Below are 17,500 nucleotides of genomic sequence, written 5' to 3'. Positions count from 1 at the left end.
AGTCACCCTGTAAAGCCATTAAAAAATCAATAGAAGTGACTTTTTTGTGAATTTTCTATCCAAAACCCAACCAAAATGCCCGAAACTTAATACGCCAATTGAATGCCAGCTAGCTGTATGTGATTGGTCGGAGATTTGGACAGTTCTCGCGTGTATGTGTGCATGCACGCAGCTGTATATGCATGCTAGGTTAGAAACTGGCTCTTTCTCTATTGGCAAGAAATCTTGAAATAAAACTGAATAATGACATATATATATACATACATATATTCTTATATGATGGAAAACTGATAACAGAACAATGTTCTAGTTGTATCTTGTTTTTGTTAAAGTACTTTTCATATTTTTATACAAGTTCCTTTCTCATTTCAAACAACAAAATTAATAAATACTCCCTTAAATTTTTCTAGACTTTCCCAATACCATCTTCAGGATGGGATATGTTATTGCCTTGCAAATTAGATTTGTATACACTTTGTCAGGAGAAATTGTGGAGACCATATTGACTTAATTTGAAATTTGATCCCTTAGATCTATGTCATCATTTATATGCTTATTATGCATGTGACATGTATACATGTATGCATATAAATGTCCACATGAAAGCATGTGGACTCGTGGTTATGGTGTCGTGCTCATAAATGCAAGTTCATGAGTTCAATTTCCAAACCGAACAGTGCATTATGTTCTTCATTTCACATTACACCAGTCCACTCAGCTGTAAATGCATTACCCTGGATTGGTATTCTGTTCAAAAGAAATGTTGGCTTGTCCACCTAGCCAGTGGGTGGCACCATTCAAAGGCTACAACAATGCATAGAAGCCCATTGGGACCAGTGATAAAAAAAAAATAATAATCAAATGGCGGTGCCCCAGCATGGCCACAGCTCGTGAGCTGAAACTAGAATCAATCAATCAATCAATGAAATTATTGTATATAGTGCTCAGGTGCACCACAACTTGTCAAAAAGTGCGTATAAAGCATATGCAGTAATGTACAAATGTCTGGAGAGCGAACAGTGTATGAGTCAGATACATGCTTGCGTGTGTGTATGGAGGGGAGAAAATCAGGTGTAGTGGTGGTGAATCTCTCAGGAAGCATGGAAGTTTTGAAGGATGCACTGCTCCGACAACTAACAACTGATGCCGGCAGTTTGTTCCATGCTTCGGCAACTCTTAGCGTGAGCAACATCCAGTAGACTGGTTGATATCAAGATACAGCGATACAGTGATATATGTTCTCACACATATGTATATATAAACACACACATGCACGCATGTGCACACATGCACACACACACAAATGCACAAGCATACACACACACATATATAAATTAACTAAATTGTCAATATGTAGTTTTATTAACTTTTAAACTGCATCATCATCGTCATCATCATTTAACGTCCAAATTCCATACTGGTATGGGTTGCACAATTTGACCAGAGATGTTAAGGCCAGGGGTTGCACCAGACTCCGTTGTTGGTTCTGGCATGGTTTTTACAGCTGAATGCCCTTCCTAATGGCTGCAGTCAAATGACTGAAACATGCAAAAGAATAAAGAATATAAGAATATATATATCCCCTACCCATGCCAGCATGGAAGGCAGACATTAAATGATGATGATGATATATATATATATTATGGAACCCACAAGAGTAAACAAGAGAGACAGAGACAGGCAGAAACAAGGAAAATGCCCCTTCTATGTGACTACTATACAAATATTCTTTTAAAAAAACTTTTCTTTTAATTTTTCTATGACTGAAACCGGTACTGAAATGTTTTTTATAAAATTATTTTGCATTTTCTATCCTGACTTGTTTTTTCATATATATATATATATATATATATATGAATATATAAATGTATATAATGGAATGAAGACGTATTGAATAAAGTTATTGAATCATTTTATTTATTTATTTATTTATTTATTTATTTCTATATTTTTACAGTTTAAAAAGCTGAAGCCACAGTGCCAAAAAACAACTGGATAGTGCTTAATTGTCATGGCAACAGAGAGAAAGATGGTGCAACAAAACGATAACAGTCCATGTCCAATCCAGACAGCTGCAATACTTACTGTGAGAATGGTGATGCAAGGAAAAGTAAGTTCTACTGTTTGCATTCAATTGTATCTTGAGTGTGTGTGCGTATGTGTATGTGCATGTGTGTGAGTATATATATATATATATGTGTATGTATGCATGTATGTATGTATGGATGTGTATATATATATATATATATAATATATATATATATGTAAAATAATACAAACTGGGTCAAGAACGCAAAACATTTAGAAGACGATACAAAAAACACTGACGGGACATTCGAAGCCTTCAATCTTCAGTCAAGAACCGGGTCATCCTCACAATTTTGGCTGATTAATCTTATATATACACAAAAGAGATACCCGAAGAATAGGATATCTCGGGTATCTCTTTTGTGTTTGAACGTACACTGTATTCTTCTCTGAATAATATATAGTCTATTGACTAATTTTTTCTTTCTCGCTAGACCACTGGTAACTAAGAATTTTTCGATGAATATTCTTGCTACCCTAAGATTTTAATTAACGATAAAAAAATATATACATATATATATATATATATAATGTACTGTTCTGTGATAAAAAAATTCAACAAAAATGTACTCCATCTCGTGAGAGACAAATATTAATTATTTAAAGGCCACAATACATATATTTAAGCACTAGTAATAGTTTCATATGTTGAGAAATACTCAAACATATTCTTCAGGTGCAAATCACAAATCACAATGAACTAAAAAAATTGAATAAGAGAAGAAACGGGGAAAAAACTGAGAAGGTAGCATATAGAAAATGCTGAAAATAAACAACAGAAAACGAACAATGGAAAACGAAAACTCAAAATCTAAAATGTAAAAAAATCATAAGTAAAAAAGTAAAAAAAAAACCTCTTTCCCTTAGACCTTAAATGACAAGGTTGCAAAGATATCAAGTTAGTTAGGAATAGGTAGAATTTTCCAATTCTTCAAAATATATTTATACATATGCCTGCAACTACTGAAAATTTCAGACCTGGAATTCAATAGAGAGTTGGGGATCATAGATCTGAATAGGATCTGCGTTCTTTCAGCCAAACAAAGTCTACATTTATTTGATCCATTCACATAAGGTATGGATTTCTCAGTCACATGCAGTATTTTGTTATTTTTCAAAATCCATAAGTAGCTAGCCAACTTAGTAGCTTCACTTTTGTCCCTATGTCAGAAGGAGGCCATGTGGTTGGCATAGTGATTTTTAAATTCACCTTCACATAATCCAGAATAGATCTTCTAATCAGTTGTGTTATTATTAAGGATTCTTTAGTGCTTAAATACATGTATTGTGCCTTTAAATAAATAATATGTATACATGTATGTATGTATGTATGTATGTATGTCTGTATGTATGTATGTCTGTATGTATGTATGTGTGTATGTATGTAGTGTGTATGGATGGATTCTCATAGTTTATTCTGTATGGTACGTTAGATTTTCTTCCTATGTTTTTCCTGTGTTGGAGTTCTGAAATATTTTTTATTCTTTGTAAATTATAGTTAAAACCTTTCATAAATTGCACTCCATTAAAATGAATGAGTTAAGATGTATAATTTCTGAGTTTTATCAGCAAGGTTTATCAGCCTACATTGATCATTTGATGTGAAGTTGTCATTTATCATTATTGAAGATCACAAGCGGGTAACTCTGTAGATCATCAGCATTTTGGCCAAGCACATATTGTGGTTGAAAGAGAAGCCTGAAGACGATGACATCAAATGGAGATTGTTAGAGAAATCTGAGTGTTACATCAATTGTAACAGTGATATAGAATTGCATTTAGAATGTATCACATGCCAAACTGCGGGTGCTTACACCTTATCTTTATGAGTGAAAATACATTCTTATATACTGGTTCAATCCACCGTAAGAAAGTCAGTACCAATGCAGCTGTCTTCACAACACTTTTACAGTTTTTGATATTCGTCCATTAAATATTTCACTCCTCCATTCTTTTATTCCTTTCTTCTTATATTCCATCTCTATCTGTCTCTTTCTCTCCCTCTCTCATTCTTTCTCTTCCTGCATTTGTAATTTTCTGCCACTATCTACTTTTTCTGTTTGGACTAGATTTCCAAACCAAGAACTTCCCATGGCATGAGAAATAACTCTTTAATTCTTGACCATGAATTACTGCCCCTATACTATTAACTTTTAGTTGTGGCACATTTTTCTTTATTAAAAATATAATTTCATTTAATTTCCTATTTTGCAACAGCCATCTTTGGCAATGTTCGACTTAAATCTATAATATGCATGTCAGACAAATGTAGGACAATCTATTCTATACGAAAGTCATTTGTTAGTATGATCCTCGTTAAACTATGTTGTATACCCTCATTAATATTTTGTATAGTTGAGTACTTTTCTTTTTGCTAATAACCTCAACTGAATGCGTACACACACACGTGCATGTGTACACACACACGTGCATGTGTACACACACACACACATGCATGTGTACACACACACACGTGCATGTGAACACACACAAACACACACAAACACACACACACACACACACACTTACACACACTTACATACACACACCTAATTGATATTTGTGACACATCTTCCAGAGATGGAGATAATTTTAGTAAATCTAAAATTTATATTGTATAGTATTTGATATACCTGTGTTTGTTTATGTTGTTCATATACATACCACTGACCACTCAGAGTTATTTCTCTTTGTTCATTTTTGTCTAAATTATACAAACATACAGGCATAGCTATGTGGGGCACAGGTGTGGCTGTGTAATAAGAAACTTGCTTCCCAACCACATGGTTTTGGGTTCAGTTCCACTGTGTGGAATCTTGGCAAGTGCTTTTTCTTATAGCCTTGGACCGACCAAAGATTTGTGAGTAGATTTGGTAGACAGAAACTGAAAGAAGCCTGTCGTATATATGTATATGTGTATATATATATATTATATATATATATATGTGTATATATATATATATATATATATATATATATATATATATATATATATATATATATTATATATATATATAATATATATATATATATGTATGTATATATGATTATTGTGGAGGCACAATGGCCCAGTGGTTAGGGCAGCGGACTTGCAGTCGTAGGATCGCGGTTTTGATTCCTAGACCAGGCATTGTGAGTGTTTATTGAGCAAAAACACCTAAAGCTCCACGATGCTCCGGCTGGGGGTGGTGGCGATCCCTGCTGTACTCTTTCGCCACAACTTTCTCTCACTCTTTCTTCTGTTGGCCTGCTCGCTTAGCCAGCGGGGTGGTGTCATTTGAAGGCTAAAACAATGTGAAGCGCAGAGTGGTCCTGTGCTTGCATTTACCAGGTGTTGGGGTCGATCTGAAAGCACTTCAGTGAGGCTTTGAGTGTGTATCTGAAACCTTTTCTGCTCGACTTGTGCGCACTTGCCTTCTGCCAATTCACACTTTTTTGGGTAGTCGTGTGTCAGGTATTTGAACGAGATGGCCTGCCCACTTGACCCGTGGAGAACCTCAGCAGTGTGTAAACGCTTGGCAGATCAGCTGGAAAAAGGACCTCCAGGTATAGGACTTTGTCTTGCCAGGTGATTTTTAACTGCTTTCTCAGACAGTTCATGTGGAAGCAGTTTATGTAATATTCAGAAGAATGGTAATTTGGTATAGTAAACTACTTTTCAGTCTATGACAGAAAGGGAAAATGAGTTTTAGCCTGGTGGTTGTAATATTGATGATATTTATCTGAATGTGAACTTAACTGCATATTTATCACAAATACTACTGTATGAATTCAGTTGTAAAAGTTATATAAATTTTATCTGAATTTCAACTTATTTTTTTTTTTTTATTTCAGGAAGTAGGAAGTATAATTGGAAAGGTAAGCATATTTTGTATATTTTCTTTTCTTTCTTACTTTTAAAGAAAAATTAAACTCAAACTAGTTAAGACTTTTTTTTTTTGTGTGTAAGTGTGATGATTTAATCCTGCTTTTATTTCATTATTTATACTATATTATGCATTCGTCATTGATTTTTCCATCTTTATATCATTTAAGCAGGATACATATTTGTTATTTTTTTTCCTAGTAAAAGTCAAATTAATCCCCATAGAGACACATCTGAAAGTAGAGCTATTATTTCTATTGGAGAATAGTCATTTCTTATCAGGCACAGATTTCAAAAATGTAAATAAACTAAAAGGAAAACTAAAACAGTTGAAGTTTTTAAACTGAAATGTACATTAGATCTATTTTTACTTTATAGTAATGTTTCTTCAAAAATTAGAAACACATTTCTTAGTTATTTAAAATTGCTTATTGTTGAAATATGGTTTTAAAAAATCTCGTTCTTTTATCATTTTTTTTTTTTTTGAGTAACATAGCATTTGAATAGACAGAATTTTGGGGCTGCAACTCTAGACAACATTTATATTGATAATGTTATGAATCTCAACATTTTCTTTAATAAAGAAACTCAATTCTTTTAATCTATAAGAAACCAACATTAAAAAGTTTAAAATTAAATTATTAATAAGAGAATTAAAGAATAAACTAAAACTGCTTGTCTAGTCTATTGGTTCTCAAAATTTTAAAATTTGCAGTGCATTTTAAAGCAAAGAAAAATATTTTGGCACTCTTTTGCATTGAGTAAAAAAAAAAGAAAAATTAGTAAAAACAGATCTTTATATATCTTAGTCTACAATATAAATAATTTGAACTACAAAAAATGTTTAAGTTCCTACTTCTTTATTCAATATATGAATGTAGTTTCTTGATTTTTAGAATTTCAGTTATATATGTTTGTTACTTTTAAATATAACTTTATACTGCATTCCAGTGTGCCACAGAACAACCGTTTGGAAACCACTGGTTTACACAAACATTGATCGAATCCATATAAAATCTAGGTCCACAACGTTAGTCAGATAGATCCTACTTTTAATGCCCTCAGTAAAATAATAACTTGTGGTGTAATCACTTTGTTTAGTTTTCTTAGTGTAGCTAAAATTTATATATATATATAACAAAAAAAATATACCATACATTACATTAGAAATTATTCAAAAATTACTATGTAGTGCATTATTAATTTATTAAAGCTGATATAAAAAGTTTTTTCAAATTCATTGCAATTTCTATAGAATGATTACTGAGCAACCAGATAACAAAGAGCAAATATAAAAGTCTTCTAATTCACATAGATTTACCGCTAATGATAAAGCAACTGTAGAACCCTTGCTGTAAGAGTCTCTACTCTTTAGTCTGATATTAAAATACTAACAAAATCCTGACCTGATGTTTATGTTGACACTAAACCTGTATTGTTTCTGTCTTAAAGATTTAAATGTTGTGGGTGGAAATGAAAGCTTTTTTCATGAGTCTAAATATATGCTGTTGTGTCCCTTCTGAAGAATAGTAACTGCTTATATCCATATAAATAGATCTTCAATTGGTTTCAATAATAAGTATAGTTGATGAAAAAGGCAATCTGCTCAATGTAATGTTTATGAAGAAACAGTATGACAAAGTACGTGACATGGTTGGCCCTTTCAAGTGTATATATAGTTCATCTGATGAGCTTCTTACATAATTCCCACTGACCCTAATTTTACTCATTAGGTTTTGCTTGAACAGAAGGTATGGTAGAAAATAACTTGCCCGGTTTGCTGAACAGTGGAGGTGGAGTTAAACCTGGGACCTAATAACTGCAAAGTGAACATCGACTATGGTCTTTCTCTCTCGCTCTCTCTCTCTCTCTCTCTCTCACACACACACACACACACACACAAGGATGTATACCTAGAGCAGTGTTTCCCAAACTTTTTGCGTCAAATTGCAATATCGCCCACCTATCAGCCAAAAACTGCTCCGTTGCCCACCTGTGTAAAAAAAGCCATGACACAACCCCTCCAGCACAAAATCCCCTAAGACCTCCCTGTATCATTTCACACATATACTATATCGTAGACTTGTTGCCATTAGGACTAAATATGTGGTTGTTTACAAATCCTTAATTGGGGTTTAGTTTTGCCATTAGTGTAAATAAAATTCTAACATTAACTCTATATTATGCAGACAGATTAACTTCTGGAAACTTGCACTTTCTTTTACACTGATGCAATGATTGTAAATAGTTGTGATAAGTTGTTAAATCCTCATCAACCGATTCATCTTTCAAAGAATCAAGTTATGGAAATTGATGGAAGTGATGTTTTGAAATGTTAGTCTTATACAGCACCAATTTCAAAATGAAGGTAGTGATAAAAAATTTACAATCAAGGGGAGTTTTTCTGTTTCCTTGCAATAACTTATTCAAATCATTTAATTTTGTGAATATATCACAAAGAAAAAAGATATCGCACCTTGCAGCTATCAATGAAGTGGACAGTAAAGTATCTTCAAAGAAAGATATGAAACAGTTCAACAAGGCATAAAACAGTATCCTTTTGAAAGTCACTGCACTTCGGTATGGTATAAGAGTTTAGTATGGTCCCCAATATTTCTCAGAGAGAGTTGATGGAAAATTCAATCAGACAAGGGACTGGTCTTCAGTTTGTTCACAGTCTTGATAACTAACAGTAGAGCATCATTCAATCTACTGTTCATATTTTTTGCCACTAAATGCTGCCGGTGTGCCAAGCAGTGAACAGTTAGTATCTGGCAGGAAATTTCACGCTTTAGGTGAGATGAAAAACCTCTGTATCTTCCTATCATCAAAGTGGCTCCATCAGATGCACAGGCAAGAATATTACTGATTGGGATATTATGTTCAAAAGGGAAAATAGTTGCACCTCTTGAAACAAGCGGCAATTTCTCTGTGAACAGCATTTCCTCACAAGGTTGAAGGTCTTTGCTGAAATACCAAACATATACCATCATCAAGCATTGATTGTCCACAACAGTTGACTCATCCACTTGTATATTGGTATAACTATGATGTAACCCTGAAAATCGTTAAATGGTAACCGGCGTAATGAAATAGGAGCTTTATTTTGCATACCCCTAACATTACCTAAATGAATTTATAAGATATATATGAATATATGAATATATATATATATATATATATATATATATATATATATATATATATATATATGTATGCATATGTATATATATACAGCAGACTTCTTTCCGTTTTCATCTACCAAACCCACTCACAAGGCTTTGGTTGGCCTAAGGCTGTAGTAGAAGACAGTTGTCCAAGATGCCACACAGGAGACTGATTCCGGAACCATGTGGTTGGGAAGCAAGCTTCTTATACCACACAGTCATGCCTGCACCTAAATATATCTCATCATAATGCAAATACCATTATCAGTGATACCCAGGCTATATTGGAGAAAACAAGCTACTGGATCTACTCAAAAAGAGATGATGAACAATAGCTAGAAGAAAATTGAATGAAGTCTTTGACGAGTTGATCTAGAAAGTGGGGCTTCTCAGTGAGGGCAGTCAATGCGTAATAATGCTGTTGAGAGGAAGGCCTCAAAATGGCGTGCATTTTCTCCTGACCTGATAACACTATAAGCCTGCTAATGTCTGGTATACAGAACTTTCAAAACTTTCAACTGGTAGCACTTGCATCAACAAGTTGTTTGCAAATAATTTATATATATTTATATATATATTTACTCTTTTCTCTTTACTCTTTTACTTGTTTCAGTCATTTGACTGCGGCCATGCTGGAGCACCACCTTAAATCGAGCAACTCGACCCTGGGACTTATTCTTTTGAAAGCCCAGTACTTATTCTATCGGTCTCTTTTGCCAAACCGCTAAGTAACGGGGACATAAACACACCAGCATCGGTTGTCAAGCAGTGCTAGGGGGACAAACACAGACACACAAACACACACACATATATATATATATACATATATACGACGGCTTCTTTCAGTTTCCGTCTACCAAATCCACTCACAAGGCTTTGGTCGGCCCGAGGCCATAGTAGAAGACACTTGCCCAAGGTGCCACACAGTGAGACTGAACCCGGAACCATGTGGTTGGTAAACAAGCTACTTACCACACAGCCACTCCTGCGCCTATATATATATAATTTTTTTTCAGAATGAGATAAAAAAACCAAGGCTGCGAAGTTTTTAGAACTTGCATTATCACCGAACCTGGAGCTTAACTATAGTTTGTCCATAGCACTTACTCAGCATTACCTGACACCTTTGGGTCTCCTTAACACCATTACCTCTCATGACCTATATATATATATATATATATATATATATATATATATATATATATATACTTTATTAAAAGCAGCAGAAATATAACAAAACTATCCGACGAATGGGAACGTGTTAACAAAACTGTTCGCCGAACGGGGAATTAAAACTCCGAGTAACAGCTTTTGTTAAATTTCTGTTGCTTTTAAATAAAGCATATTACTCTACCTCTGGTATTTGAGTACTCTTTTTTCCACCTTATTTCACATTTATGTGTTTACTCCGGTATATATAAATATATATATATAAGTATGTATGTATATTGTATGATACAAATATAATATTTTTTTGAATGCAGAGTTGCCATTAGAACAGCAGAAATATTGGGTAAATTACTGTCACAAGGCAGAAAAATTTGTCAACAGCCAGCAGCCTGTGAGGGATATGGGTTTGAGTGCCATGGCTGGTTGTTGACAAATTTTTCCACCTTGTAATGGTAATTTACCCAATATTTCTGCTGTTATAACGAAAACTCTTATTTGTATCATACAATATATGTGTGTGTGTATGTGTGTGCACGTGTCTGTATATATGTATACATATATGTGTGTGTATATGTGTGTATATATATATATATATATATATAATAAATCTCAGGGCGAGTTATAAACAGTAGCTGCAACACATCGTGAAGTATAATACCATTTAAATATGGCTAACCCCTAAGGTGGATGCTACTGTAGCTTGTAGCCCCAGGAGGCCAACGCCTCCAGCTGGCTATTGACACACTTTCTGTGCCCTATCAGTATTTGCAAAGGGAAGCCATCCTTCCCGTCTTTAACCTACCTATGATACACATGGACTCAAGTTTCTGGTTATTGATCTGTCATCAGCGTGTGTCAGTTACAGTTGTCGATGAAAAGTAGGTTCCCTTTGCAAATATATATCCTTTTTTCAGTGACGTAAAGACACTGATATTGAAAAAGGTGTAAACAAGCAATAATAAATCTCAGAGCTAGTTATAAACAGTAGCTGCAACACATCGTGAAGTATATATATATATATATATGTATACTTTATTTAAAGTTAGAATAGAACCGATAATCGGTTCTATTCTAGCAAAAACTGTCCGACGAACTGGAACGTGAAACTCAGAGTAACAGGTTTTGTTGAATTTTCTGCTGCTTTAAATAAAGCATATTACTCTACCACTGGTATTTGAGTACTCTTTTTTCCACCTTGTTTCACATTTATGTGTTTACTCCGGTATATATATGTATATATATATGTATGTTTGTATGTATATATATTCATATATGGTGTGTGTGTGTGTGCATGTCAGGTCACTCCTTAGTACTGCAGGTAACACGTAACCCAATACAATTTACCAATGAGTGGATGAAGTCAGTTGAGTCAGTTGCAGTCCAACAGGTGAGAGGGAGAACTCAGATGTAACACCTGTAATTTCATTTGCATCAAATGATGTTCGCTAGTTCTTCTTTTTTAGGCAAATGCAATACATTGCTTAGAGAGTTGTATTGGTCCTGTGCAAGGCCTTTCCTCACTTCAAAAATGTCTCAGCATTTTGAATGTCTGAACATCTCTATTAAGTGTTGCATGCTATGACTAGACATAGCTGAGGAAGCAAACCCCCCAAGGAAAAATTCCATGATGGAATAAAGGTGTGTGTCAGCATAGGTGCTTAGCTCACTGAACATCTGCTGTAAGAGGTGCCCATCATTTCCACATTAAAGTGTATCGGTCTCTAGCAGGACTGAATAGCTATATCCTTGGTGCACAGGTTTATGAGAACAGTCAAACCATGGCATTGCTCAAAATTGAGTCGCAGACACATCGTGTGTGTGTATGTGTGTAATATCTCTCTCTATATATATATATGTGTGTGTGTGTGTGTGTGTGTGTGTGTAGATGTTTACATGTTTATTTGGGATTTATTAAGGTTTTGCTTTGTAGAATTCAAGCCCAGTCCCTGACAAAATAACAAGGTTCTTTTACTTTAGATAAGACAGTTTTTTTTTTGTGGGGGGGAAGGTTATGATTTCCCGAACTGGTTGATGTATGCATATATGTATGCATGTTGTGCACATGTGTGTGTGTGTGTGTGCATGTAGATAAACTTGCACTTGTGAGTATGCATGTAGCAATAAAACACATGTTTGTTTCATTACTATTTATATGTGTGCATGTATATGTGTTCCATATGCATACGTGCTTGTGTGCATATGTACCCCCCTGAGACCTCAAATAGAGAATCCCAAAATGATTTGCAGCTTCTTACTGTTCCTCTGTCTGATGATAGCATTGTGGTTGATGCCCCCAGATGAGTAGTGGACTGGTCCACTACAAATAAATAGTGGATGGACACAGCCAGTAATGTCGTTCGGTAAAGGTACACCATTTGAACCTGCGATACATCAGATAGTATCTGAAGAATATGAGTCAGTTTGCTCTGTTCTAATTTGCAGAACCCAAGTATTTCTTTCTGTGTCCTAGATTTAAGAGCTGTAGGCTTCTCATCAGTTCTCCTTAGATGTTCTACTTTTCCTGAATTTTTCAAGAGTATTCACATCTACTGGGCAGCTGATCTCTATAACGATGCATGATTTTTACTTCTTATCCCTTACAACCATATTTAGCCCATTGTGCTTACACCAGATTGCTACTTTTATTGGAATCCTCCATAGAATTCTTTATTTCTAAAGATGTTGATACTCTCTGATTCTAGTGTGCCTTTCGTATGGCCATTAAAACAATTCTTTCTTGTGGATAGCATTTGTAAACTAAAATTGCTGATGATATCATGTTGCTTAGGGAGGTAGTATGTTGTAGATATTTTTGGGCTTCTACTGGTGTGATGAATGATATCTTCCACACTAGTTTGGCATAATTGGCACTTTCTGTCACAGCATGCATGTTTAAAGGCATCCACATCTCTTTTGTTGATTAGGTATTTAGTAGCTATCTCCTCTTCAGGCATACCAAAAAACATAACCTTTTAAATGAGATGTGTTTTACATGAGACATGTCCAGGAGAGGCTACTATTCTTGTTAATGTTTCTAGAATACTTCAGCCTGTGTGCCATGTGCCTACGCATAACTTTCTGCTGAGAGGTAATATTTATTCCCACTTAAACATAGATGTTCTGTTAGAACAAGCTATACTGCAGCAGATGTCATGAAGAAAACTGTCGCACTGGCCTTTGGTGTAAAATGCACTCTTGTTTATGTCACTAGTAGGGAAATAAATCTCTGATACCTCCAGATCACGTGATTTTGACCTTCCTTGGTCTTGTCAATGATGGAAGCTTGACTGCTAGAAATAACAGCAGCTCATCTCTCCATCAACGATATATAGAATAACACATGTCAGAATCGCTTCTATCTTTGTTCCCTTTAGTGTTTGCATTATTCTACCAAAATTAATGCTTCTTCATCTACATTGTTTTGAACTAATCAGGCATTAATCTTGTAACTATGAGAATTTGATGAGATAGCTGTTAATTTTTAAAATGATATTGTAGGGTTGGTGTGAGAGACCAGATCTGGCCAGTTTGAACATAAAACAGGCAGAATACTTTTGGCCGGATATGGCCAGTTTAAATGCTAATGGGTTAATTAGGTCAGTTCAGTCACCCATAAATACATTAATTTTTCTCTTCATTGTATAGTAAATGTTGTCTCCGTGACAGAATGCGATACTGAAAGGCAGTGGTGACTGATCTTATCCCACTGTTTAACACCGATCCCGTCTGTGTCAGTGTTGATGTAGGAGTTACATTTCATTTTTAGTATCTTCTAGCTTTCATGTCCAAGCTGCAAGTTTTTTTCAAGTGTCTTGTCTAGTATCCCCATGGGCACTGCAAAAACATTGTGGGGTATAGTTTCATTGATTGCGATCAGTTCGAATCATTTAAAGTGTACTGAAATGTTCTTTTGCTACTCCTTTTATTCACTGTACCAACGTATGCAATATTCACGTCTGTTCTAAGGTACTTTTTACAGTCATCACTGGTGATAAAGGAGACAGACAGGCCATTGATATTCCATATTTTTTGTTTTGAGGGCAATCTTTTCTCATTTGTGTCTGCATTGTGTGACCCTTCTGTCTGGCACCCATCGCCATGATTGATCATTAGCCACTACACACATTTTTTTTCTCTCCTAGTTTCTCTCTTTATTTTTTTCTGTGTCCCTTTCTGTAGAAGAGCATAGGCTCAAAATGTAAAAGACTTTTTCTATTCCTGAGCGTTATACTAATACATCTGTTTGTTTTGTACACCACCTGTCTTCATCTTTTGTTTTTTTGTAAAATCTCCCTTTATATATATATGTATATGCATGTACGTGTGCATATGAGAGACTGTCCTGTAGGTTTTGATGTATGAGTATCCAACAACCTACACTTTGTTTCTCAGTCATAATGCTTATGTGACATTTGAGTTCCACTAACAATTTGCAAAGCAGCCCACATTTGTCGCAAGTATGAGGATAAATTAAGTACCAGTTACGCACTGGGGTCGGTATAATCGACTTAATCCGTCTGTCTGTCCTTGTTTGTCCCCTCTGTGTTTAGCCCCTTGTGGGTAGTAAAGAAATAAGTATATTTGCAGCCACTGTTTTCCTTTGTTTTGTACCCTCTAAGCCTGTTAATACTGATTGAAACATGCATGTATGCATGTATGTATGTATGCATGCATGTATGTATGTATATACGTATGTATGTATGTACGTATGTATGTAAGTATGTATGTCTCAAATGTAAGGAGGGATGTCAGGAAGGGCATCGCTGTTACACTTCCAGATGGGAAGGGTCTTCCTTTGATGCTGACATGCAATGTCTGTGCAAAACCCTGCCTCAGTAAAGCTGGACTCAAGAGTCATTTTTGTAGTCATAAAGCGAGACAGATGAGTGACAACCTGGCCACTGGTGGTGGTGTAACACACCATACTAATCATATCTGTCAGGCATGTGGAAGAGAGTGTAATTCGGCAGGAGGACTTAAATGACATGCAAAGGTACATGAAGCCCAGTTACAACTACAGCTGGCTATTACCAGTAAAGGTTTTAGCTGCCAAATTCTGTACAAGACATTGTAGATCTTTAGCTGGGCTAAAAAGTCACATTCGATCACAGCACCAGTAACGGTTAAGCTTCGTGCAATGGCCATACTCGATAACGAGGGGGCAGCCATAATAAAAAAAAAGTATGTATGTATGTATGCATGCATGTAATGTATGTATGTATGTATCTATGTATGCACGTATGTATGTATGTATGTATGTAAATATGTATGTATGTTTGTTTGTTCTTTTGTTCCATTACTTTTATTTTAAGTTTTCCCTTTGCAGAATTGAAGCCAGTTACTAACAATGTGGCAAGACTCTTTTGTTGAAGCCATGATAGTTCTTTGTGCTCGTGGTTACCTAACTTGGATGATATATGCATATATACATGTATACGTTGTGTGTGTGTGTGTGTGTGTGCATGTGTGCGTGTGTGTATGTGTGTGTGTGTGGTTTACTCACACTACTAACATATGCAATATTTTTCATCAATACTGAGGTATTTGTGACATTTATTACTGATGATACGTGAGACAGATAGGCCATTCGTATCCATTTTCTTAGTCTGGTTAACAATTTCTCCTTATTTAACTATCAAATTACGTATGTTGTGTGTGGGGGGGGATGTATGCATTCATATATGTATGTTTGTACATATGAATATTATAGAATTATTTACAAATAAGTGTTATGAATTCCATTCAAAGTTCAAATTTGGTCAGGGACAATATATATTTCTAGAAACAAGAATATCTTGCATTTTTTGGGGGTTTCATATGTTAATAACTCGTCTTTGAGTTCAGGCATGAAATATGTATATCTCTCTGTACACATGTATGGGGATGTTGAATTTAATATGCCATCGGATCTCTAGGGTGCCACTGAAGAATTCCCATACAGTACATTAAGAGTCATTCATCTTACCTGTTTCTCTTCTATCTCCAAGCTGTAAAGGCTGGAGGTGGTGAACTTGGCACCACAAACAAAAGAAAAGTTGTCAATTCATTCTGCTACAGTTGCTAATAACTACAACTCTGTAAAATTGGTAAGTTGGTTTAAACATGAGGTAGCTACTTGCAGGTTAAGCGTTGAACCAATTAAAAATTAAATATTTTTCCTGCATTTTAGTGGCAGGATACCCCCTGACTAATTGTTTGATTTTTTATACACAGACCTACCAGTGCTCTTCATATAGCTTACATAGATCCTACTTTATATGTAGTGCCTCAATAAATTTCTGTTGAGCTGATATGAGAAGTATGTTGCTTACCCACAGCTGCTTGCAAGTGCCATTTCAAATATAGAGGTATTGCTGCAATTTGATATGTCTTCTAACAGAAATTATCTCAAAGACTGCTATTTTTTTTTTATACAGAAGGGATAGTATTAATGTCAGTTTGGGCATACATTCTGTAAATTGTTTCATGTTACCCCGAAATAAAGCTACTTTATATATAACAGTCTAAATATGTTATTATTTTAGTTGTGTGTACCAATGAACAATAACTTTACAAGTAGTTTTAATGTTGCTTAACCTATTATCTTCATAATTGTAGCTATTTTTCAATGTTGAGTTCATCTTGTTCCCTTTTTGTTGGCTGTTTTTCTCATGGAGCATCCATCTAGAAGTCCCAGTTATTTACTTTGTTATCAGTAAACTGATTGAAGAGGAGAGAAAAGACTGAATAAAGATGATGTTAGCAGGAGACTGGAATAAAGTAGATGAGGAGAGATGAGAGTGTTAAGTAGTATATTGAATGAAAGTAACTTTTGCTGCTTATCAACAAATGGTTTGTGATTCAGAGAAGCATGTGAAATATAAATTGGCATCTTAAGAATTATTGAATTTATTATATTATATTGTTTCAATGGGAACAAATGTGAAGCAATTTTACTACACATAGCTAACATATTTTACTACACATAGCAATTTTACTACACATAGCTAACAAGTAGAGGCGCAATGGCCCAGTGCTTAGGGCAGCGGACTCGCGGTCGCAGGATCGCGGTTTCGATTCTCAGACCGGGCGTTGTGTGTGTTTATTGAGCGAAAACACCTAAAAAAGCTCTACGAAGCTCCGGCAGGGGGTGGTGATCCCTGCTGTACTCTTTCACCACAATGGCGGTGCCCCAGCATGGCCACAGCTCAAGAGCTGAAACTGGAAAAAA

The 17,500-nt window shown here is 35.1% G+C and overlaps 1 protein-coding gene across 19 annotated transcripts in view; it reads left to right on the top strand.

The window, feature by feature from the left end:
• LOC115220674 (poly(rC)-binding protein 3) overlaps positions 1 to 17,500 on the top strand; it is a 258,024-nt gene that overhangs the window by 141,027 nt on the left and 99,497 nt on the right. For all 19 annotated transcript variants that reach the window (XM_036510560.1, XM_036510562.1, XM_036510566.1 and 16 more), the window contains 2 exons: positions 1,958 to 2,110; positions 5,923 to 5,946. In XM_036510560.1, coding sequence (XP_036366453.1) covers positions 2,012 to 2,110; positions 5,923 to 5,946 — 123 coding nt within the window. In that variant the 5' untranslated portion in view covers positions 1,958 to 2,011. The remainder of the gene's footprint in view (positions 1 to 1,957; positions 2,111 to 5,922; positions 5,947 to 17,500) is intronic.

Source organism: Octopus sinensis, linkage group LG17, assembly GCF_006345805.1.
Source record: "Octopus sinensis linkage group LG17, ASM634580v1, whole genome shotgun sequence".
Classification (NCBI taxonomy): Eukaryota; Metazoa; Mollusca; class Cephalopoda; order Octopoda; family Octopodidae; genus Octopus; species Octopus sinensis.
Note: the sequence above shows the minus strand (reverse complement) of the source record. Positions and strands in the feature narration are given on the sequence as shown.